At 43.8% G+C, this 26,110-nt stretch overlaps 1 protein-coding gene across 3 annotated transcripts in view; it reads right to left on the bottom strand.

Moving 5' to 3' along the window:
• LOC115466700 (sodium channel protein type 5 subunit alpha-like) overlaps positions 1 to 26,110 on the bottom strand; it is an 858,490-nt gene that overhangs the window by 181,651 nt on the left and 650,729 nt on the right. For all 3 annotated transcript variants that reach the window (XM_030198143.1, XM_030198128.1, XM_030198135.1), the window contains 2 exons: positions 8,932 to 9,086; positions 3,071 to 3,244 (listed from right to left, as the gene is read on the bottom strand). In XM_030198143.1, coding sequence (XP_030054003.1) covers positions 3,071 to 3,244; positions 8,932 to 9,086 — 329 coding nt within the window. The remainder of the gene's footprint in view (positions 1 to 3,070; positions 3,245 to 8,931; positions 9,087 to 26,110) is intronic.

The raw sequence follows: 26,110 nt of genomic DNA, 5'->3' as shown, positions 1-26,110 counted from the left end.
GAAGGACGCTGCAATATACCTAGTTCATAAATGAATTAAATTAAACACCTGATGCGTTTGTTTCCGCACTGTTAAATGATTTATGTGACCCAGAGTGTCTCAGAAACATTCAAAGGCAAATTTGCTGTAAAATAGCTGTAGTCAATGAAGAGAACCATCACATTTGATAATATCAAAACTGCCTGAAGTGGAAATTTTCAATTAGTCTAATCTTTATCCAAACAGCAGGCAATACATGTGCTTAATGTTTCTTCTTTAGCTCTGCTCTCTGTGTCACACTTTATAATGTATAGGGCCCAACATTAAAAAAAGACTGAGCTTCTAAATTTATGCTCTTAAATTTGTGTCCTATTTTCTTCATAATATATGAGCATAAGTTTTCAGATAAAAATTAATCTTAAATTAACAGCTTAAAAATTACGGGGTTCTTTTTCGAAACAGGAAAACGTTTTTTTTTTTTAAAGCATAAAGTGGCAGATGGACATTTTGTCTTCACAAAAACATCCAAATTGTTATTTTCTAAACTTAGTTTTAAGAAGTTTTTCTATGCAGTTCATCTAAATCTCAAGGAAGCATGTTTTGGGTTAGACTAAGACGGGTTTACCATATGGATGTTTCTGCCCAGGGCAAAAAAATAGGATGTTCTTGGCTAGACCTGTTTCAATAAAGATTAAGTACCAAAAAGGTACCCAAACTGACCAGATGACTACTGGAGAGATAAAGGCATGATATCCCTTAATTCTCCAGGGGTCAGTGACCCCTCCCACTCCCCTAAGAGATAAAAGTGACAGTACATGAAAGCTGCAGATATAATGGCCATTAACCCACATATGGGTGACACCTGGCTTAAGGGCTATTTATTGTAGTGCTGTACCATTATGTACAGTACATTTTTTTGCTGTTCCTGGAGGGCTCACCATATAATATACGGGGGTAAGGGTGAGATGTGTACCTGGGACATTTTGTGTGAAGTTCACTTCAGTGCCTCTTAGGCTGCCTCACTACTCTGCTGGGATGTCTGTGTGGCCAGTCTACTAAGAATCCTGGCCCCTAGACTTCCCAATGGCTTGTTTCCATGCGTTTTCCCCTTAAAGAAAGATGTACTACGCAGGAAAATGTCTAAAATAGGGTGATTTATGAACCAAAAAGATAGACATTTTTTGAAAATGACAATGTTTGGCACTGGATTTTGTAGTCGTTTTTTGCGAAATGTCATCGAAAATACTCCTGCGTAAATTTGTCTAGATTTATGAGCTGCTAAGGTCATAAATTTTTTCTCCATCCTAAATCTGCCCCTGGTGCCACCCATTTTTTATGCTCCTAAATTTTGGAGTTTAGTAAAAAGTTTGAGTATAACGTTATATACTCAGACCTAGTGAATTATCAAAGAGGCCAATTTAAGAGCATAACTCTAAAAAGTCATGAGCATAAACCCTTTGAATATCGGGTCCAACGTTTTCATGAAATAATAAACAATGCAAATCTTAAGTTTAATGTCAAAATATCATGCTCATTAGGCATGTGAATTAATAGAGGACTCTTATTTAATTGTAGATATGGTGAAATGGACTCTACCATTGACCCTTGAAGCAGTGATGCAACTATGCAAAATAAGAGAGAATGGGAAAAAAGAGTGTAGGTCATTCCATCTGCAAATCTGACTCAACTGGTTTTATAGAATTGCTTTTACAGGTCTGCTCTTAAATATACAACAGAGTTGTTCAGAAGGAAGAATTAGAGGAGAGAGAACGGTTTAAATTTAGGGTCTTATTCAACCCAGGGGGAAAGAGCTAGGAAAAGTCCTATTTAAATAAAGTCCTTCATGCTTTCTTTTAGGCACATTCTAGTAAAGATTTTGCTTTTTTGCTCACTTCACATCACCTGTTAAGTTATTGTTGATTTCAGTTCTGAGTTGTTTTTTCATCACTGTTTTGGCAAGGATGAGAGTGCCTGGAAGCATACTGTCCATGGCACCGACAGTAAGCTCTAAACTGAGTCCAATGTTACTGGACAAAAAAGTCAAAATAGGACGTGTGTATTTTAAAAGAAGACTTATGTGTATCACCAGCAACTGGACAGGGCTCATTTATCAAAGGTCTATATTGTTGCACTCCTTTTTCAATGCTTAAATTTGAATTTTGCAAAAATTTACCTTATAGACTAGTAACCGGGAAGCCCTTTGGTCAACTGAAGTTCCATTACTGCTTCAGCCCCAATAAACTATCTCCATTGTTTCTCTGGGATGATTAAACCTTCCAGAATGTTTTACACTGGAAACCTGACCCGTTCCAGGATATTGTTTTCTTTTTGTCTTTTAAACATTTCAACAGATGGCACTATATAGATGCACATCTCCCTGGCAGCATGCCATTCCCAAGGACTATGCTTTTCCATTCTCCAAAGGCTCTTGAGCCAAAAGGTCAAATGCAGCCTGGCTTACTTTTTTTGTGGGAAACAAGACCTGAAGGCAGCTTAAAGTGCAGAATGAAACACCATCAGCAAACCAGATATGGGTAGAATCTGATGTCAGTCACCTTACATGTAGACTGTTAAGGGGTGAGAGGGAATCCAAGTAGTATAACATGAATGCATGGCTGTCAATTCATGCTAACAAAGTAAAGAGCTATAGAAGGTCCATTGCTGACACTTTACTGCATTGTTTTTTTTATAGAGGGCCAGTATCTTCGGAGACATATATATCTACACTCTTTGCTTTTATGAAAAAATGGGATAAGTATTACTGGGTCTTAACATATAGAGTGAGCTACTCTTCCTTATTATATCTCATCGCAATGGAGTCTAATACTTCCATTATTAAATTTACTTTCCATAAAATATGACCTGTTATATCATAAGCCAGTGGAATATTAGTGGAAACACTGGTCCACAATTAGCTGTGTCAAGTGCTATTTAGTTAAAGTTGAAAGATGTATATAGGTAGGCCAAACAGTCCTGCTGTAGGATGTTTTTTCACAAAGGCCAGAACATGGTTTTACCGAGTGAAGTGAGGTTGATTGATAGTTTCTTTATCTAGCACATAATGTTGAATAATGAAAAATAAAATACTTACAGCCACAATCAAGAAATCTAGCCAACACCAAGCATTGGTGAAATACTTCTTGAAGCCATACGCCACCCATTTCAGAAGCATCTCAAGGACAAAGACATAAGTGAACACTTTGTCGGCGTACTCCAAAATGAGTTTTAAGGTCTGCCTGCTTTCAATATGAATATCTTCAAATGCCTAGAATTCAAAAACATGTGGTTAGAGTTGTGGCCTGCTAATCAAATATTTTTTTCATTGTGTATTTCTTGACTTAGTATTATTGTGCTTTCTTACTAAATAGTAGTTTTGGCTGTACAATATATAGTAATTTTTTTAAACCAACAACAGCAGGTGCTCAACCCCATGTATACCTCAAATTGGGAAAATGTAGTTCCAGGTCCAAGTTCTTACTATTTCTGCTGTGCATGACACTGCATCTCTCCACCACCTCCATCAGGAAGCCATTCCACAGATATACTACCCTTTAGGTATTTTCTTAGATTAACCCCGAGTCTATGCCCTTTCACCTTCATAACTCTTCAGAAAGGGTAGTGAATGCGTGGAATGGCCTCCTGGTGGAGGTTGTGGAGACAAAGTCTGTATCTAAATTCAAGAGAGCTTGGGACAAGCACATAGGATTGCTAAAGGAGAGGAAGGGATAGCAGTTGATATGGATGGGCAGACTGGATAGGCTATATGGTCTTTTTTCTCTGTTTATATTTCTATATTGCAGTTTAAGGACCTGATTTTATAACAGGCGGGGGGAAGGAACTGAATAGCTCAGGGGAGTGGGGATATTCACTTTGGGGGGCTAGAGGGCAGGGTGCCTTGGGAGGGGGGTTGTCAGGGGGACAGATCTCAGCATTTATACTTGTTCTTCAACCAGGCATATATGGGTGGGGAACCTCCCAGAAGATGTGAATACCACTGCTTAGGAATTAGTAGGTTCAGGGTTCTGTTATATACCTGGAAGGGGGGGAAGGGGGGTGGGAGGGATGGGAGGAGAAAAATGGAAAAGAGGAGGATAAAGTGCTGGGAAGTGCAGTTACATGGTGGATACACATGGGTTGTTTTGTTGCAAATACTGTAATTTGTGGTTTATGTGATAATTATAACATTGGTCTGTTGTTATATGAAGTGCATCGTCATTCAATAAAGATATTTAAAAAAAATTGAGTGGTGAACATAGCTGTTATTTTTCTTAGTGCATCTTTCTTTTAGCACCATTTTTGAAAAAAAAAAAATTCCTAGGGAAACACACTCGGGGGGAGGGCGGGAGGGAGGGAAATCGCTACCTTCGGACTATAAGACGCACCCCCCATTTTCCTCCCAAATTTTGGGGGAAAAAGTGCGTCTTATAGTTCGAAAAATACGGTACATATAAGTGAAACATCAAAGCATTTCAGTGACAGTCTAACAGGATGGGGGTGGATAGGTGAGAGACAGGAAGAGTCGGGTGGATGAGGGACAGGGAGATATGCATGGAGACAGGAGGGTGACAAAGCAGTACAATTTTATGGTTTATAATGGGCTAGAAAACCCAGATTTAAAAAAAAAAAGAAATGGCCATGTGGCAAGTGACGCCCTTACCCAGTGCGTGTTTTCTAGCAAAACAGGTGCTGGTACTCAAATGCCAGACCACCCTTCAGGGGTGGGGTGATCACTGAGGGTGATCACTCCACAATAGGCAGGTCCCCTGCAACCAGTCACAGAACCTATGACAAGGCAGAATTGGTGTCTTGAGCCTGAGCTCTTTCATTAAAACTTGTGGTCCATGGGTCAATTTTAGCAGACACTGGAAAAGGTGCCGGTACTCAGTACCCCCGAGTACCCCCTCAAAAAAAGCCCTGCTTAAAAGTGACAGGAGAACTCTGGCAACAGTTAAAGCTGGGCATGTGATTCTGCTTCTGGGTTTTAGGTTAACATATTCACAGTAATACACAGAGCACCTCAAGTCCGTCTTGCTAGAGTGTGAAATAGTCAGCAGAACTCCCTGAAAGGCTAAAGACTGAAAGCAGTTTCTGAATGTCAGCTAAAAAGTGCAGGTTTTTACTTATGACTAGGTTTAGCATTGTGTTCAACAAGCTACAGCAGCTGGTTGAAAAAAAATTATCTTGTTCTCTCCCACATGTAGTGATATGAATTTATTTACAGTTGATCCTGTTTGTCTCAGAGCCAGTGTATCAAGAGAGTCGCCTAGCTGATATGTGCTGACAGTAGATGAGATGACGAATGCTGCAAAAGAAACACTTCAGTTCCACGCATTTCACTGGCCTGTCCTTTTTAACTTTTCACTGTGTTACCACAGTATGTGGTATATGAGAAGATTTTGTTGTCTGTTTTTAGAAGATGGCAGTGCTGACTGCTATAAAGCTATGTATTTTCATATGTGATCTGCAGATAGCTGTGGATATCCCATGCCTCCTTTTCTATTCTAAACAGATCCAATCATAGATTTTCTGTGGCTGTCCACCAGCTCTCTGATTTCCACTGCAGATTTGGAGCAGCTGACACTGTAATTGAATCACTTAAGACACCATCCTTCTTGTTAAGGACACTTTTGTGTTAAGGTCAGATAAGCCTGGCTTTTTACTGCTTTTATTACTTGAAAGACATTTTTGGATTTCGGCTCAGTGGTTTCCTTTCGCTCCATTGGGCTTCCAGTCAATTGAAATCTATATTCTGTATGCTTATAGCTCTATAAAGCCTTTATCTGCAGCTACTCAGGATCTTCCCGAATTTTAAACCCTGCCTTTCATCTAGCTCAGATATCGGACAGTCCTCAACCGTGGGCAATGTTATTAACTAGACAGTTTGGTACAGAAACACCGGCATGTGGGCAGAACTCATGAAACTTGCCAAAGGCACCACACTGTGCCATATTCTGCACCTCCTTCCGAGCTGTACCTGAGGCAACTTACAGGTCATCCTTCCCTAGTTGTGCTGCCAGTTAGGAACCACAGACTGTGATTTCTCCTAGAATCTGGTATCCGTACACCTGAGTCTGATCACTAAGTGTCACTGTTGAGCAATGGCTGAGGCACCCTCTTCCCAGGGCCTAATCACTGCCTTCGCAAAATACCCTTTGCTAGCTGAGTCAAAAAGCAGAATTTGGACTTGGGAACCAAATCAGTCTCCTGCCTACCTGCATGCAGAATAGGAATGTGCATTCATTTGAAACAACAAAGGAAATGGCAACAATCCTATGTCGTTTCATGTTGTTAGAAAATGAAAATGAGTGGGGAAAAAAGCACAACATTTTGTGTTTTTTCATTTGCCATCAATAATGTGTGCCTTTTTGAAACAGTGTGATCTATTTCACAATAGGGTGCGCATGTGCGAACAATCGCGCAAGCACACACTATCGAAAAAGAATGCACACTCCTCTGAAAGGGTGTGCACATTCCCCCTGATTCTATATATGATGCCTAGAGTTGGGCATGCTCCTGAGATGTGTGCACAAATTAGTACTACTACTACTACTTAACATTTCTAAAGCGCTACTAGGGTTACGCAGCGCTGTACAATTTAACATGGAAGGACAGTCCCTGCTCGAAGAGCTTACAATCTAAAAAGACAAATGTACAGTTAATCAGATAGTTCAGACAGATTGGGGCAACCTATATGTTTGAAAGGTTAGGTTCCGAATGCAGCATTGAAGAGGTGAGCTTTAAGCAAGGATTTGAAGATGGGTAGGGAGGGGGCTTGGTGTAGGGATTCAGGAAGACTGTTCCAGGCATAGGGTGAGGCAAGGGAAAATGAGCGGAGCCTGGAATTGGCAATGGTGGAGAAGGGTACTGAGAGGAGGGATTTGTCATGTGAGCGGAGGTTACGGGCAGGAACGTAGGGGGAGATGAGGGTAGAGAGGTAGGGTGGAGCAGCAGAGTGAGTGCATTTGTAAGTAAGGAGGAGAAGCTTGAATTGGATGCGGTAGCTGGCTAACAAACAGATTAACATCAATGGCACTGTGAGGGGTTTTATAGAACACTGCCCCTTGCCCTTAAGAACAGTCCCTCAGATAGTCTGAGCCAGCTTAAAACCACTAGTACCGCCGAGGGAGGAAGTGAGACGGGAGGGGTGGAACCAAAAGGATGGGAACCAGGAAGTATAAAAGGTATGGCTAGCGGGGTTAAGGAGACCCAGGGAAGGAAGAACTGACGCCCCAGAATACACCTTACGACAAATATTTAGCTACTATGACCTGCCTGAGATAAGCCAACCTTTTGATTTGAAGACTTGGAAGCCCTGTTCTGAAGTCTGTCTAGAGCCAGGCTTGGAAACCTAGAAAGAGAACTTGGGGCGTGGCAGTTTGGGGCCTGTGTTTGCGGTGTGGCAGTCACATGCCACAAACTGTGGTTTGGGCCCTGTCAGCCATAGGCACATGTTGAGACTTTTCATATATACCTGACCTTGTGAAGTGACAGGATGCAGGATTAACTGAATAAAGTGCTTGCCTTATTTTACAACCTTGTCCGGCTGTGTTATTTTGAAGGCCTGCCCTCATCCCTCACTCACACTGTCACAGGCGCTAACAACCAATTATTGCAGTTGATTAACACCCATTAAAATTAGCACATGCATCTAGCTGCGCACTAATCTATAAGGCACTGCGCCTAACTCTTCTAGCGTGGAATTGAAGAGGAGTGGCCATGGCCATGTTGGGGCATTCCGAAATTTAACATAGGAAGTTACAGAATGCTGCCTCAGGGCGACTAACCTGGGCTCCAGCATTTTTGCCCAAAGTTAGGCACAGGAACCAGCACTAAGTGTGATTCTATAAAGGATGTGCACCTGCTACAGGACTGAGCTTAGAAGCGATTTTTTTCCAGCACTGAATTTTGAGCCCCATTTATAGAAATTCCCCCTCTGTGAATACTGCATACCCTTTCCACATAGTATGCACTCTTAAAAGAGCACACATTCTTAACAACACTACTCCTACGACAACATAAAGGGGAAAAAACCCAAACAAAATGAACATTTGCGGAAACAATACAAAATAAAAACTCTCTGGCTGCACGCCCCTAATGCAGACATTACAGACATCCTTACTGCATTTAGGTTACAGAACGACACGGGGACAAGGATCCGCAGTAACAGTGGGGAAGGGGACGGGGACAGAGCTTGCAGGGACGGGGCGGAGACAGATCCCACGGGGGCGGGCATGGGGACAGAGCCCATGGGGGCAGGGACAAACTAGACTGAATCCTGAGATTTTTGATGACTTATTCATTCACAGATTCAAAAATCATAACAGTGCTTCAAAGGGCATACTGAATCTTTAAAGGGCAACTTGATTGAATCTTATCTTCCCTATCCCACTACAACATTTTGTACTTATCCCGTACCGGACTTGGTGAATGCCTTCACGGTATTATGTAAGCTACACTGAGCCTGCAAATATGTGGGATACAAATTTAACACATAAATTAATAAAAAAATAAATGTCGAAGTGCTACTACTGAGTCATTGAGCCAGCCTAGTCCATAAGCATGACAGTAAATTTAGATGTCATATACTACAGACATTAAGGTAAACTTAGACATAAATACTGGGTAAAGAACAGAAGGAAACCCCGACTGGCATCAATATTCTTGTTTTGCTGAAGGAATCATCAGAAAGGACGTCCATCTACATTCCCAGTAGAGAGATGTGGTAGCCGTGTTAGTCCACTCTTAAAGGTTATCAATAGAAATCAAACAAAATAAAACATGCTATTAAGTTATGTCCAATAAAAAAGGTATCATCTTATTTTCTTTTCCATGTTTTCTTTTGTTTGATTTCTATTGATAACATCTACATTCCCCAATGCTAACTTTTTTTCCTATTGTCTGAACCCTGCAGTGGTTTAAGTTTTAGCACAATGTCAGGTAGATCACACTCACCAGGGCACCGCTGCTAAGCAGAATCATGAAGATGATAAAACTTTCAAACCAGCTGTGTTCAACTACTCTGTAGCAGGTTTTCCTTACTTTCCACCAGAATTTGCCAGAACCCTGTGTGGTATCCACGTCACAGCAAGAGATGTGTCGGACACAACCTGAAAGGAAGGTGTATGCAGTTAATCAATAGTATTCCATAACAAGTAATCGATAGTCCTCCATGATCAGACATTTTGGGCATGTCATGCCCCGAGTGTAAAAGCTAAAAAGGGAGGACATGTCAGCAGCAGTTCTGTCATCTAGGTGCGCACATTTCTACACAGATTACACGCATAAATGTTTAGAATACTAACACTTATGCGTAAGTGCACACTTGCTTAAATGCTAGCATGGTGCCTAAGCACTATTCTGGAAATACCCGCTTAAACAATATAGAACACATTTGCAAGGAGGCAGAGCATGGGCAAAGAATAGGCAAAGCTCCCATTTACAGCAATCCTTACTGCATTTAGGTTAGAGAATGACACGGTGACAAGGATCCACAGTAACTGTGGGGAAGGGGACGGGGACAGAGCTTGCAGGGACGGGGTGGAGACAGATCCCATGGGGGTGGGCACAAACTAGACTGAATCCTGAGATTTGTGATGACTTCTTATCCATTCACAGATTTAAAAATCATAGCAGTGCTTCAAAGGGCATATTTCTCCTCTCTACGGCATACAGAACGGGTTGTGTTTTGTACCTCTGGACATTTTAACAGGGTGGATTAGGATTCATTGGGGTAGTAGAAATCAGCTATTGTTGGTGTTGGAAAGGTAGGGGGTGGTGGTGGGATTATTATAGCTGCTCGTTATTGTTTTCTATTTGTAATTTATACACAATAGTCGCACAGCATACTGTTCCTTTTTATACTTTAATAAAAAGATTTAACTATAAAATCAGCATTGTTGGAGGCTTTTGCAGATGAGGACAGAGCCCATAGGGACAGGGCGGGGACAAACTTTGCCCCTATGTCATTCTCTAATTTAGATATCTGCACTTATACCAGCTCTATGGCTGGCATAAGTGCAAGCGCCTAGATTTTATGTGTGTCAATACTGAGTTAGACTAGTATTCTCTGACAGAACCTGGCCACATAGGTTTCATTATGGAACTGGTTCTACTGTGCAGCTTCAAGTGGCAAATGCAGACACCTGGTTATGGAATTATCCCCTTAAGCCAGACAGCTTTGAAAATTGTATTATAATTATAAGAAAAAAAATGTGTGCGTTAATTTTTTTTCAGGCCATTTTTAGAAATAAAAACAGAGATTATATTGTTTGAATGGTTTGTTCAGAAAGGTGGTTTATTAATTCTTTTAAATACAGAAATAAAATAAAACAGTCCAAATTAATTAGTTTGGTGAAAGAGGGTTTTTTCAAGGCACAACATTTTCAAACCAAGTAAGGGAAAATTAGGGTCTTACCTTGGTAATTTTCTTTCCTTTAGTCACAGCAGATGAATCCATTAACTGATGGGTTGTATCCGCCTACCAGCAGGTGGAGATAGAGAACACTGAAAAACCATAGTGCCTCTTGGACGGCTAGCCCCAACTGCCTTCAGTATTTGAGATTTCCAAAGCAGAATAAACCATAAAGGTATAAATAAACTTTCCTCACAGCGAACAAACACCCCAGAACAGGAGCAATAACCATACAAAGGAGGGATGAACTCAACCTCCTGTAGTAGAACATCATGTAGAAATTTTTAGAACTGGTATCCAACTTCTCCCAGTGAGATCTATATCTGCATGAAAGATCTGAACAAAAACAAGTCAGACAGGGAAGGATCATGGATTCATCTGCTGTGACTAAAGGAAAGAAAATTACCAAGGTAAGAACCTAATTTTCCCTTCCTTGTCATCAGCAGCAGATGACTCCATTAACTGATGGGATGTAAAAAAGCAATCCCTACTTAGGGTGGGAACAGGCCACACCGCGAGCAAGCACTTGTGCTCCAAAAATAGCGTCCTGCTTCGCTGCAACATCCAGCCTTATAATGCTGGACAAATGAGAGCTGAGAAGCCCAAGTAGCCGCACTACAGATCTCTTGAAGAGAGAGTGCACCCGTTTCAGCCCACTAGGAGGAAATCACTCTCGTGGAATGTGCCTTAAACGCTTCAGGTGGAGACCGACCTGAAAGCAGATACGCAGCGAAAATGATTTCCTAGAGCCAATGAGCTATAGTGGCCTTAGACACTGGGCCTCCACGCCGAGGACCTGATAACAAGACAAAAAGGTGATCAGAAGTCCTGAAGTCATTTGACATCTGTAGATACTGCAACAGCGCCCTGCGGACATCCAGAAGATGTAACTGCCCAAAGGAGTCCGGAAACTCTTCCCTAGAAAAGGAAGGAAGAAAAATGGGCTGGTTCAGGTGAAACGCTGAAACCACCTTAGGCAAGAAGGAAGGCACTGTATGTACTGTTACTCCGGACTCCGAGAACTGCAGAAAAGGGTCCCAACAGGACAGCACCTGCAGCTCAGACACACGTCTAGCCGATGTCATGGCCACCAAAAAGACTGTCTTGAGAGTCACATCCTTCTCCGAAGCTCACTTAAGCGGCTTGAAGGGCGAACACTGAAGAGCCTTCAACACCAGCCCTAGGTTCCAGGCCGAACAGGGCAACCGGACGGGAGGATGGAGCCTAAGCACCCCTCTGAGCAATCGGGCAATGTCTGGATGAGCAGCAAGGGATAAGCCAGCGACTTTCCCTCGATAGCAGGATAATGCTGCCATTTGCACCCGCAGGGAATTTTAAGCCAGGACTTTTGGTAAGCCCTCCTGCAAAAAGTCCAGCACTGTCGAGACTGTAGCTCGCGTGGGTGTGATCGCCTTTGAAACACCCCACACCTCAAATTTGCGCCAGATCCGAGCATAAGCTGTGGAGGTGGACCGCTTGTGGGCCTGCAAGAGAGTGGAGATGACCTTGTTAGAGTAGCCCTTGTCTCTCAATTGCGCCCTCTCAATAGCCAGGCTGTAAGACCAAATCAGCAGGGGTCCTCCATAGACACTGGAACCTGAACCAACAGGTTTGGCACCAGGGGCAAATGCACCGGAGTGTCCACCAACATCCAGCGGAGATCCGCATACCACGGACGCCTTGGCCAATCTGGAGCGATGAGAATCACCAGACCTTGGTGCTGTCGAATCCGCAGTAGGACTCACCCTATCAGGGGCCAAGGAGGGAACACATACAGGAGCTCAGAGGGCCAGGGTTGAGTCAGAGCATCCAACCCCGCCGAGAGAGGATCTCTCCTTCTGCTGAAAATCGAGGTACTTTGGCGTTTGCACTTGACGCCATAAGATCCATTCCGGGAGTCCCCCATTTGGCACAAATCTGAAGAAAAACTTCTTCTGCCAGTTCCCATTCCGCTGGGTCGATTTGATGCCTGCTGAGAAAATCGGCTTGCACGTTGCTCTGACCTGCTATGTGAGCTGTAGACAGAAGCTGCAGGTGTAGCTCAGCCCAGTGGCAAATCTGGGCGGCCTCCGCGGCCAGGGTCCTGCACTGAGTGCGCCTCCCTGACGATTTATGTATGCCACTGCTGTCGTGTTGTCTGACAGAACCCGGACAGCAAGCCCCTTCAGAGTCTTTTGAAAGGCCATAAGAGCCTGGAACATCGCTCTCAGTTCCAAGCGATTGATGGACCACCCCCTTCCACAGCACTGCAACATCACCACATGCTAACTGATTAGTTCATGGTTGGCACATGAGCCCTTACCACCTAGAAAATAGGTGTTGGGGAAATTGGCGCATGGCTATTAATAGGAATAATGGTAAATGGGGCCATTTTACCACCACATTAAAAGTGGCCTCAGTGCATGGGAAAGACCCCCATTGGGGATAGCGCTGGCCACTTTTTAGCACTACTTAGTAAAAGGCCTCCAAATTTCCAGGGTCCAAACGAATGTACAGGTCAATATCCAGCCTTTGTGGTAAAAAAAAAAAAAATGGAAATTCAGAACCACTACCTGGATAGCAGCCTACACTGGAACTTATCCAGACAGTGGCATTATTCAATTTCGCTCTGTAAAACAGTAATTAAAAAAAAAGGCAAGTGTGTTGTTATAATGTACAACTGCATTCCACAAAAAGGAAAATGTTCCCACATGGCATCTTTTTTCTTTTGATGTAGACAGAGGGGAAGAAAAAAAAGATGTTGAATACTCCCAGGTTTCAACCTAATTAATGGGTTTTTTTTAAAAATTGTACTTATAAATAGTAAGTCTGATTATTAAGCACCTGATTCTCATAACATGATGTCTGTTTTTGTGGCCCTTTACTAGGTGAAAACATCTCTGCACGAGTCAGGTGAGAGTGGCCCTGAATGTTAAACTGAAATAAACTGAACTCTGCTTTGTGGCCTGGGGCTGGAGCTAGTGCACAGGCAAGACCCGGGTTACACCTGCTGCATCAGCAGCGGGTGCAGGCTCTAGCAACATAGATTATTATTATTTGCTGCATTTATATCCCACATTTTCCCACCTATTTGCAGGTTCAATGTGGCTTACAATATAATACAACAACAATCACATTGATGGAATAAGAAGTCAAAATATAGATAACAGTTAAGGTGCATAAGAATATCATGGCAGTCATATTAACGAAGAAGAATTTCAGAATTGTTGCTATTAAGTTGCATAGTAAAATTATGTAAATAAGGATAAATAGTCGTAACATAACAATGATATCATGACAAAATAAATGTTCAGTAAATTATGGTGTAAATTAAAAGAGACAAATTAGAAAAGTTCCAATATAATCTGGTGAAGCTTAGATGTCAGTTCCTTATGGGGGATCTTTTTTGTACGTCTTTTTAAACAGGTAAGTCTTTAGTAGCTTCCGGAAGGTCATCAGGTCGTGTGTTGTTCTTATGGTGGTCGGTAGTTCATTCCATAGTTGTGTGCAGATGTATGAAAAGCTAGATGCATGTACTGATTTGTATTTAAGTCCTCTGCAGTTGGGATAGTGGAGGTTTAAGAAGGTGCGGGATGAACTTTTGTTATTTCTCTCTGGCAAATCTATTAGGTCTGACATAAAAGATGGGGCATCTCCATAAATAATTTTATGAACCAAGGTGCATATCTTGAATGCAATACGATCTTTCAATGGAAGCCAGTGTAGCTTTGCTCTAAGGGGACTAACACTTTCATATTTCGCCTTACCGAATAGATGGGCAGACTGGATTGATTGCACTGGTCTATCTGCCATCATTTACTATGTTATTAAAAGAGCAGCTTGGAAAAGTGTACAGCTCCAAAACAAGATGTATTTTCTAAAGGAATTTTATAACTCCAGTTGCCCTACTCTTCCACATTTATCAGCTTTAGTTAACATTTGGCAGAAGCACTGGAACCTCAGTAAGAGGCTTGCCTTTCAAATCTCTACCAATCTTTCTGTGGAAAAAGCCTCACCATGCCTAAGGACAATCATGGTAACATGTATTTTTCACTGATAAAAGCATGCTTGAAAATATATTCTACATCTGATTTGGCCCTAAATGGGCAAGTCACTTTCTTTCCACATAACTCAGGTGCCCAGTAGAGCCATATTTGTCTATCCCATACCTTATAACCCTTCTCAGCGAAAAGAGGTTGACAAGGGTCAATCCGTAGGATTTGTGTTTTAATTTGCCCCGGTTGACAAGCATCCACGTGTACATTATGCCAGCCTATGGTACAGCCACTGCACTGCCACCTTGTCACTCTCTCTCCTTCTCCCTGGGCCTATCTCACTTAAGACCAGATTTAAGCTTCAGGCAATCATGCCGCCAATTTACACTTCTACAATTTTTGAAAGGGGTAAAAACTACAGAAACAAAATAAAGGGCAGTACAACACTGTTCCTCAAAAGCTAAATTTAAGAATCACGAAAAAGTTCTTCACTGGTTGTTTGTTTTCTTTCAAACTTTTAGTTTATATATTTTTTTCTTTCCAAACTTTTCAGAATATACAGTACCTCAGACTTTGTAAAAAAAAAAAAAAAAAGTAACTTGAATTGCTGTTCCATTCGCATTCAACCTTAAGCCTGATACAGACATAGAAAATCACACACAAAAACATTAGCATAAAATAAAGAAACAGAAGGGACAGCCATGCTTCCATGTCTCAACTGTTGTTGACCAAGTAACTCTGAACTACAGCTAGGTCACAGCCATGATGGAGGTGAATTCTGCGCACTGCTGCTGCTGCCTTGTAGCCTCCTCCGCATCCACCTCAGCTCGCAGTATACCTGGAGCAACTTCCATCCCCCTGCCATCCGACCAGCCACGCTGTCACAGAGCGTTACAATCAAGGCAACTCGCGCCTCCCCAGCTCCATGTTTTCAAAATGGTTGCCGAGACTTCTTGCGGGTCTCAACAGTCTCGCAAGACTGCTGCAGGGAGTCTCAGCAGCCATTTTTAAAACATGACGGTGCCGGGAACTTGGAGAATAGTGGCCACTAGACCACCAGGGCCCCGGGGGGCTGTAGCGTGAGGCAGCAGGCAAGGGCAACCGGGCAGAGCCTTTGGGCCCTCGGGCACTGCCCGGTTGCCCGAATAGTCAGTACGTCCCTGCTAAACAGCAAACTATGGGGTCTCAAAAAATAGCTCAATTTTCACACTTGTTGTTTGGGCTTGTTGCCACTAGAGGCTGCAACAGATTGATCTGCCTGCTTTTTTTAAAGTTTGGTACTCATCCAGAGATGGAGGATTCAGCTATGGCAAACAACTTAGAAAATATATCCGATTTTCAAAATGCTGGAAAAATCTGTATTGTTGTTCTCTGATACTTTTACATATGTGAATGAGTTAGGATGCACTGGCAAAATTGCCCACACATAAAATACTTTCTCTTAGTACTAAAAGCACTTTTCTGCAAAAAAAAACCAAAACACATTTTTCTTGAGGACAAGTACACTACTATTTACCCTAATACTCTTTTTTTCCAAACTCAGTGCATCAGACAAGATGCTTTCATTTGTAGTCTTTTCCTCCATCGCCAAAACTGCATGCTTTCCACCTCACTGCACCAAATGTGGTTGTAATAGCTTCGGAGGTGGTGTGTCCCCTCCTCCTCCTCCTCTCTGTGCTACCATATTCAAAACCTGCCAAAACCCCCACCTTTTCAAGGCTGCTTTAAACCCCCAGTTCTCGCAGATAATTTGTTTTATAATGTAACTATTCTGGAAAATACTAAACAACAAGGCTTCTCTTCTGCACCTTGACTAGACTGTGAGCATCATGGGTTAGGGTCTGTTTCTCACCTGTGTTTGTACAATGCTATATAAAAAAATGTTTGTAGTAGAAGTGAGCTATGCGTATCATGTAACTAGCAGGATGTACAGCTCAGCCAACAAAGGCTGAAAGCTGGCATTATGCCACTCCTTTCCCAGAATCAATCCTTCAGATAAATGCTACCTGAGTAAAAAAAGACTAGTGAAAGTCTTGCCAGAAAATCAAAATGTTTGCTCCATAATGATAACCAATACATCTAGAAACCCACTCACACGCTGATACCAAATTGCCTTTGGAACTCCATAGTCCTCACAATTATTTCCAGTTTCATAAGAAGGTAAGAATATAATTTTTTTTAACCTTTTGAAGTCCTTTATTAGACCAACAGCATATATACAATAAGAAAACATAATAGCATTCACAAATTTGGAAAAACACAACAGGACAGAGCAAATAAGGCCTTGTTTGTTGTATAAAGTGAAATTGTTAACAAAGTCCACCTACAGGTGCCAACAGAGACTTCAAGATATATCTCTCATTTTTACTTTTTATTTATTTACTAGAGGAAAAGGCCCGTTTCTGTTAGGAATGAAGCGGGCGCTAGCAAGGTTCGATGGCCCCCTCCCTAAGTCCTCCCTCCCTGTGGTCCGAGTTGCAGAGCACCCCGCCTCCCTCCCTGTGCTCTGAGTTGCAGGGCTCCCTCCCTCCTCCCCTTCGCATTTCAGGACCCCCTCCACCTCCCCTTCATGTTTCAGGACCACCTCTCCCCTTCGCGTTTCAGGACCCCCTCCCCCTGCTGACGACCCTCCCGCTGTCGCCTACCTTTGCTGGCAGGGGACCCTCAACCCCCGCCAGCCGAGGTCGTTTTCTTCCTTTCAAAGGCTTCCTCCTTTTGTTTGTGACGTCCTGCATGTACACGTCGAGACTCACAAAACGAAGCTTTGCAGATGAGCTCAGCAAGGCTTCATTCTGTGAGTCTGACGACGTCACAAACAGAAGGAGGAAGCCTTTGAAAGGAAGAAAATGATCTCAGCTGGTGGGAGGTGGCCCGCCAGCAAAGGTAGGCGATGGCGGGTTGGCGGCGGGAAGGGGTCCTGAAACGCGAAGGGGGGGGGGTTGGCAATGGGGGGATCTGCGGCGCCGGGAGTGGGGGGCTGACTGCTGGCAGGTTGGCTGGAGCTGGAGCGGGAGTGAGAGGGTGGTGTGAGTGGGTGAGTGACATATTGTGCGGGGGGCGGGGCTGAGGGCGGCTGTATGAGTGGTGGTTACGAACACTACAGGGCTTCACTGCCATGGAGTGAGCTTCAGAACGTTGGAGGTGGGAATTATTTATATAGATTTATTTTAGTTATTTAGATTTTGCTCACACCTTTTTCAGTGGTAGCTCAAGGTGAGTTACATTCAGGTACTCTGGATATATCTCTGTCCCAGGAGGGCTCACAATCTAAGTTTGTACCTGAGGAAATGGAGGGTTAAGTAACTTGCCCAAGATCACAAGGAGAAGCAGTGGGATTTGAACTGGCCACCTCTGGATTGCAAGACCAGTGCTCTAACCACTAGGCCACTCCTCCACTCCACTTTTTAACCCTAAAGCTCCACTTCCTCTCCTCACAAAAGAAAAACCAGAAACAGCTATCTCCCACAGCAATGCAAGCTAATAAAAACAAAAACAAGGCCATATATAAGCCTACCACGTAGCTTTTAAATTTACTTTAGGTGAACATAACTTAAAGGACCCCCAAAGTTTCCCCTATTTATGTGAAGGGGCATTTTCACAAAAATGTCTAAGTCCAAAAAAACCCCTGTCCAGCTCATAAAGTCCAAAAAAATGGCCACCTCACAGCGATAATCAAACAGGAAAGATGTCTAGATTTCCTGTTCAATTATGGCTATGAGATGGACGTTTGTGATAGTGTGACTGGCGATTGGCTATGAGATGGACGTTTGTGATAATGTTACTGGCAGTTGGCTACAGGACTTCATAGACACAGGCAGTTTGCAGTGCAAAGTCAAAGGAAAACTGTGTTGATAGAAAACAATTAAAGCAATAAATCTGTTCTTCTGTCACAGACTCTTTCCAACCATGGTATACAAGCCCAATAATATTCATTTTCTTCTTTCTTAGCAGTTTTGTCTTCTTCAGTACAATTCCAGTTACTCAAACATAAGTCCAAAGCCTGGCTCCAACTAGGACATTCTGGACCCGGGTCTTCACAGAAAATAAAAGCACTCTTTTACCTTTGCAGTCTTCTGTTCTTTCTCATGCAATCCCTGGGCATCTACAGGGTGCAAACCTCTGAGATAGGGCCACTCCTTGCTTCCCTGGGACTCCCCCACAAGTACTGTAGCCCAGCCACCACTTTGGAAGAACTCCTTCCCTTGAAGCTTCTCGTCTGGACACCTCTTATGGACCTCTCCCCCCGGAGGTTTCCTTCCTTGGGGCATCCTGAACTGTTATGCCCCAGAGCATTTAGCCACCTCTTTGCCTAAGCCCCACCCACCGGACTCAGCAAAAGGTGGTTCAGCTTCAACACCAGTGAGGGAGTGTTCCCTGGAGAACCTGCCTCTATGCCACTCACGCCCTCATATACCCTCCCCTTCAGCTCAATCCCTATGGTTTGAGTGACTGCCACTACCAGGGCCAACACCCCTAAGGGCTGAGGGTTACCATACCATAAGGCACCCAGGACCCCCATTACTAGTAGAACGCCTTTGGACTGCCCCTGGGCCACAGTCAAAACTCCCCTCTGAACTAGTGATGCCTTTAGCACCCGCATGTGAACAGGGTAAAGTAGCCACAGCAACCATTGGGCCACTTTACACCAATGGTCACAACCTGTCCAAATCCCCAATACAAAGAATTCAGTCCAGTAGAAAACAGCTAGACTGGAACTCCATCCATAGGCAGCACCACAATCTTCTCATCCAGCAGCCAACAGTACTCATCTTGAAACCAGCTGTCATCACCAGAAGACAGCATCTCTCCAGACGTAGGTATCCGCCTTCTCCACATCACCCACTGGACCATTTGTCATTACTTGAGTCTTCCCCCTCTGTAACAGGCTGATACTCTTCCCTCCTAGGTCTCTGACAACCACCACAACTGGGTCCTCCCAAGCGACTGGGCTGGACTTTGGGATCCCCTGATCTCTTGACACATCCACAACTAGGAATAGGAAAAATAACGCAAGCCCACACAGGATCCTCTTGGATAGCCACGCTTCCCTTCGAGGCATCGCCGTCTAGACACCTTCCATATCCACAGCACTCCTCTCCTGGCTTTAAGTTTCTTCCTTTGACTGACTTCTCTACATGCTGGGCCTCCCTTACGCAATGCACTCTCCATATTCCTAAGGGAAAGGCCTTGGCGGGTCAACCAACTGTTTTAAGTTACCGTCCCCATGAGATGGGAACCGTACCCGATAGCTCCTCTGTAGGGCTGGTGGATAGGTTCCCATTTCCTCATCCTTGTACCTCATTCCTTCTTCAGTACTTTCTTTCAGGCTACTAGCTCCTCCTTGGGAGACTTCACATTCCTCCGGCCGGGAATTACTTCCATGGTCCCTAGACATGGACTCATTCTCATCTTCGACCAGTGTACATGCATCCGGGTTCTTAGGTGCAGGGTAAAACTGAACCACAAAACTTAGTGGGCAGCCACTCCTTGAGAATTCCCTTTGTGGTGCTCTTCGCCAGCCTCTCAGTGCCAGCATTATATTCCTGCACTAAATCCTTCTATAACTCTGAGGTGCCCAAATGAATCACCCTCTTCAGTATCGGCCAGTCTCTTCCCAGCCTGCCTCTTTCAGCCCGTGTCTCACACCTGGCTCCTCTTTGCTTCTCTCCAGCACTATTCCATTAGGTGCCCAGGCCAGAGTCTTCAGGAGTTTGCGTCTTGCTTCCCCTTTGCAGTGCTGTTAAAGCAGCTCAAGCTCCTTGCTAGCATTCTGTAAATCACCTGCTAAGCCACTCTGGACTGAGAGTTCTTCCTCTAGGATCCTCTTTAAGCTTTCCACTTGACAGGTCAATTCTTCCTGCTCGATCCATGTTGGGAGGCGGGGATAGTGCTGGGCAGACTTATACGGTCTGTGCCAGAGCCGGTGGTGGGAGGCGAGACTGGTGGTTGGGAGGCGGGGCTAGTGCTGGGCAGACTTATACGGTCTGTGCCCTGAAGAGCACAGGTACAAATCAAAGTAGGGTATACACAAAAGTAGCACACATGAGTTGTCTTGTTGGGCAGACTGGATGGACCGTGCAGGTCTTTTTCTGCCGTCATCTACTATGTTACTATGTCAAGTAGCAGTTGCTTTTCCTCCTGCCCCTCTAAATCTCTGGCTCATTTCTTCATGGGATCCCTTGCTTGTGAAGTCTCCCTGAGCTGGCTAGAAAATTTCCTCTATTTGCTTCCAAGTCTCACTCTTAGACAGCTCTACTTCAGCCAGCTGGGCAGGCTTCTGCATCAGCTGCTCCTGTAGTACTCGTATCTCAATGTCCAGCTCAGACACTTTCTTCTGGTGCTCCCCACATTCCAACAAACTCAGTATCAAGCTGATACCGTATCTCCACGAGTTTCTGGGATAATACGTTATTCTCCTCCAATAGCCGAGTACACTCTTGCTGTGTTTACACCTCTCTCTTAGACACTTCCTTCTCCCAGAGGCGCCTCTCTTGGGCTTAGAGTTCAGCAATCTTGCTCTCTAGCACTCCATCATTTATTCCTCCTGACTTTCCTGCAGGAGATTAGACAGCTGTCCCTTCAGCTTAAGATATTGCTCCATTGACACTGCTCTGGTCAGTTCTTGTTGCAGTCACATAACTTCTGCTTGGGTAGTTTTAATTTGGATCTGATAGACCTGGTTCTGGTTTGTCAGCTGGAAGATCTGCGACTGGAGCCCCCTAGCCTTGTCTTGCTGCTGCATCAGCTCCTCTTCTGCCGCTGATAGACACTTGGCTTTCTCCTTTGCACTCTGAATCCAAACGCTTCTTATCTGTTCAACCTGCTCAGTTGGGATGCTCTCTTTCAGCAGTCCCTGTAGTTCCTGAAGCGTGTGTTTTACTTTTGCCTTTTCCTCAGACAGCTTTTCTATCAACAAGATTGCTTCCTTCTAGTCCTTGTGGCGTTCACTTGTCTGTTCCTGCAGAGTTTCATTTAAAGCTTTTAGGACAGTTACTTGTTCAAAAACGTGAGCCATCTGTTCTCTTTGGTACTCCTGAGCCAATTCTCTTATCTCTCTCTCTCTTTCATAATCTTTCTCCTCTGTGAGTTCCTGGCAGCTCCTTTTGAGCTGTCCCCTTTCCATCTGCAGGTCTTCTATGACATTTTGCCACTTGAGCTGGTCACATGACTGACTTAAGCTCAGCCAAGTCACTCTCACGTCACACTTCTGAAATCTATGTATGCTCTCTTGCCTCTTGTAATTCACAGAGAAGATAATCTACCTGACTCTGTAGCCTCTTCATGGAGGATTCCATCAGGGTCATCTGCTCCCTCACACAGATTACCTATTTGACCTGATCTCCAGGCTGTTTTTCAATGCTGTGACCTCCTGTTCTCTTTCCCTAGCCAGGCACAGGAGTTCTGGGTTTAAGCTTTCACCTGGGCATTTAACTAGGCATTCTGGGCCTGTGACCCAGGGGCATAGCCAGACATCCAATTTTGGGTGGGCCTGGGCACAAGATGGGTGGGCAGAAGAACCCCACCCCATCCCACAGGTGATTTGGTCTCTCCTTCTCTCACCTGCATGCCATATGGTCTCTCAAACATCCCCCCTCTCCCGCATACCTTTTAAATAGTAGATTTTCACCAGCAGCGAACAGCAACTAATACACACTGCTCATGCTGGCCCCATAGCCTTCCCACTGACACATCTTCCTGTTTCTGCATAGGTGGAAATATGTCTGAGGGAAGGCTGTGGGGCTGGTACGAGTAATATGTATTAGTCGCTACTTGCTGCAGGCGAAAATCTGCTATTTACAAAGTACGCAGGAGGGACAGTTGTTGAGAGTTTTCAGCTGGTGTAGCTTGGGAATCCCTGCCAGCCACATCATAGGTGTGCTGCACCCTTGGCTATGCCACTGCTGTGACCAGTGTCTTTCTTGGTCCAACTGCTCCTCTCGGTGGACTAATAAAATTTACCAGGACTGTAGCTCCTCTAGTTTCAACTGAAATGCTGCTTTTATAGTGTCCTTCCTTGGACTTGGCACTCAATTGTCATACCTCCTCCACATACTTCCCAGCTTGCTGTGTGAGAGCTCCTAGCAGCTCCCCTTTCTCTCTTTTCAGATCCTGCACCTTTTCCAGCTGCACTTGAAGAACTTTATTCTCTCCCTGCAGTGCCTGGCACTTCTGTTGTGTCTCACCCAACTCCCTGGTGAGGTCTTCATTATACTACTACTTATCAATTCTAAAGCGCTACTAGACATACGCAGCTTCTCTGCTGATTACTTTCAGGTGCACACTCTGCTTGATTAAGGAAGCCTTCCAGCTTACTAAATACTTTCTCTTACACACTGTGCTTCCTCTTAACCAGGTACACACTGCAGCTCAATCAAGCTTCTAGAACTCAGCGGTTTGTAGCTCACTCTGAAGACACAACACACTCTTCCGCTACCCTTCAAGGAGAGAACAGCTTCCAGGGTTTTCTGCTTTCCCCATTTTTAACTTTTTCTTTTCTTTTTCTTCCACCTTACCACGCTACTGGCTAGGTGTGGCTTGCACAACAGCCCCAAACACACTCTGCTGCACTTCTCTGGCCCCTCCTAGCTAGTCTTCCTGTGCACTCCAAGGCAGAGTTTACTTGGAGTCGGACCGGGCTAGTTGTCTATCTCCTGCTGCGCTACCGCTCACGCTGTGTGCCAACAAGGATTAACATGTTAACCCTGAGTCTCTCTGCCACCACAACCCGCAGATCATTTCTGCTGCGCCCCACGGTGTGGAAATAGGAAGTAACAGTCAGGAGGAGGCAGGAAGATCAAGGCAGGAGTAAGAAGGACAAGGACCTGCAGAGGCACTGTGGCAGAAAAGACAACGCGACGTGACGCACTACACGTTAACATGATAACCCAGGAAACTAATGAATGCATTGCAGCCTTCTTTCTTCTGTCTGCTTGGCTCGGCTGCCAGTACCACCCCCTGACTGCTGAGAAGCCTTGCCAAATACCGACACAGCAGCAGCAGCGCTGGGCCCCCCTAGGAGGCCGGGCCCGAGGAATATTGTCCCTCCTCTTGGCGGCCCTGCTTCAAAGGCTGAACTTACACAGAACTCAAATCTCCAGACAGAGATTCTGGTCTGCAGAATGTGGGAAAGATGCATGCAAACAGTGTGGATAGATAGAGAGCGCAGCCCACTGATGGCTGTAGCTTGATTTGCTGCTGCTGGTCTGGAGAAGTGGCAGCAGCAGAGGTGGTGGCAAGAGGGAGGTGGGGAAGGTCTCACTGTCCCTGTTGCTTGATTACTTAAGAAAGGGTGGCAGCCATGCAGCCAAGTAGCTTAGAGGGAAAACTGCATAAATACTGCTAATTAAGTAAAGAAGCTGAAATGTTTTTTTTGTTGTTTTTCTTTTAAATTTGTAGGTGGAAATAAACAACAGGAGACTGAGGAGGATACCTTTTTTTAATCCTTCCTGAGGGCTGGTGAACAATTTTTAAAAAACCATATATTCCTATGTGTAAATATTAGGCCATATATATGTAGATTTTTTTTTTTACCTGTCCTTGTCATGCCCAAACTGTGCCTTCTTGCAATTTGTACATAATCACTCCGATTCTATGTAAGGCGACTAGAGATACATGAGCAAATCGGAACGCGTAGACAATCTGTATGTGTAACTTAATTGAATACCGAGCCCATCAGCGCCAACAATTGGATGTTAATTATCGACACTAACTGGAACTAATCAGAATTTGCACTACTCGCTAAGCGTATTCTATGTACATTCTACCACGCAGATCTCAAAAGGGGGCATGGGCATGGGAGGAGCATGGGCGAGCCATGGGCGTTCCAAAAATTTACGCACAGTGTTATAGCATATGCCCGATATGTGCTTAAATTGGGTGTGGGCATTTACACCAGGTTTTGTTTGGTGTAAATGGCCATGACTAAATGTAGTCGCAGGTATGGCCACTGAGCGTATTCTATAACCCGCGCATAACTTAGGCAGACTTTAAAGAATACCACTAAGCACATCTTTGTTTTGGCATTGATTCCTTAGGCATTACCCCCCGGATTCTACATAGCATGACCAAAATTGACCATGCAAATCTTGTCATATTCTGGATTTGTGTGCACAATTTAATTACTTAACAAGCCAATCAGTGCCTAAAATTGCCACTTAACAAGCAATTACTGATACTAATTGACATTAATTAGAATTTACGTGCCCAACTTGCTAGACATATTCTGTAAAGAGGTGCTCGTAAATTCTAATGCGTGCTGCCAAAAAGGTGGCATGGCCACGGGCTTAGAATGGGTAGGCTGTGGGCGTTCTGAAAATCTATGCACACGGTTCTGGAATACACCTGCTCTGTGCCTAACTTAGGTGCTTGTAGTTACACCAAGTTTTACTTGGCATAAATGGACGCGCCTAGAGTTAGGCGCAATCATGGCTGCTAGGCATATTCTATAAACTGGCTAGGCCTATTCTATAAACCATGCCTAAATCTAGGTATGGCTTACAGAATACGCCTAGGCAGAAATATTTTTGGTGCCAATTTTTCGTGTGCCATATATAGAATCTAGTCCTATATAGAGAATTTGGTCCATTATGAATATCTGTGTAAACTGAGTCCTTTCTAAAATCATCACTTATTCATAGATGTCTTTTCTATGTGTAAATTCTGGCACTTCCATGTGGAAATTGAAAATAAGACTTCTGAAATAACCCCCAAAATGTCATAACTTACTTACAATGAACTAGGAGGGGGATTCCCCCCCCCCCCCCCCCCATTTGTGATACTTGGAGCCACAAGGTTTACATATTGTGATAAAATGGGAACTCTTTTTGTTAGTGAACTGCAGAATCGATTTCCCTTTTATTTTCAACCATTGCACAGGGTCTTGTTGTAAAGGGTTATAGATTTGATATACCACCTTTCTATGGTACAACCAGTTATTTACATATATTATATACAGATATTTCTTCCGTCCCAAGTGGGCTCACAATCTTAAGTTCTTGTACCTGGGGCAATGGATACATGCAGCTGCAGTGGGAATTGAACCTAGTTCCCTAAGTTCTTATTCCACTGTACTATTAGGCTATGCCTCCTGCCCATTAACAGGTTGAGATGTTTAGTAACTGAATGTTCATTGATTGGCTAGTACATAAGGCATTATTATTAAAAAGGTGTTGAGCTGATTTTTGTGCATTTTACAAAAGGGCACTGGTAGACGTGTGTGTCACATAAACTGCGGTATTTTAACCATGGTTCCACAGTATGGCCATGAGGCAAAATGCTACACAACTCAGACTGCAGTGCATTGCTACTTTCATTTGATCAGGGTAATAGCTTAAAAGCCTGTTCACAAGTTTATCTAACGACTGGATGCCTTTTTGAAATATTTTGAAGTATTTTTCAAATCAGGTCTTATGAATTGAACTGTGTCAGAAGGTTGTTCAGACTAGTGATTACAAGGTGTTGATGAATTCTCTGAGGTCTTTTTGCCTTATCTATCAATAGATTTTCTCATGGAATATTGTGAGTAAATTCTGAAATATTGAGTGAGTTTGACATTTGTGTAGAGCATCAAAGTGACAAACTGCCATGACAAAGAAAAACAGGAATGTGCCCAATTGACTGAAATAACTTGGGAATAGGACAGTCAACAGCAAATAATTCACTTTACCAACAGCAAATAATTTACTTTACCTACTAGAACAATAGATTCAATAATATTTTATTAAATTACTAAAATAAAGTACACGAG

This window comes from Microcaecilia unicolor, chromosome 1 (assembly GCF_901765095.1).
Source record: "Microcaecilia unicolor chromosome 1, aMicUni1.1, whole genome shotgun sequence".
Classification (NCBI taxonomy): Eukaryota; Metazoa; Chordata; class Amphibia; order Gymnophiona; family Siphonopidae; genus Microcaecilia; species Microcaecilia unicolor.
This window is presented reverse-complemented; position numbering and strand designations above follow the sequence as displayed.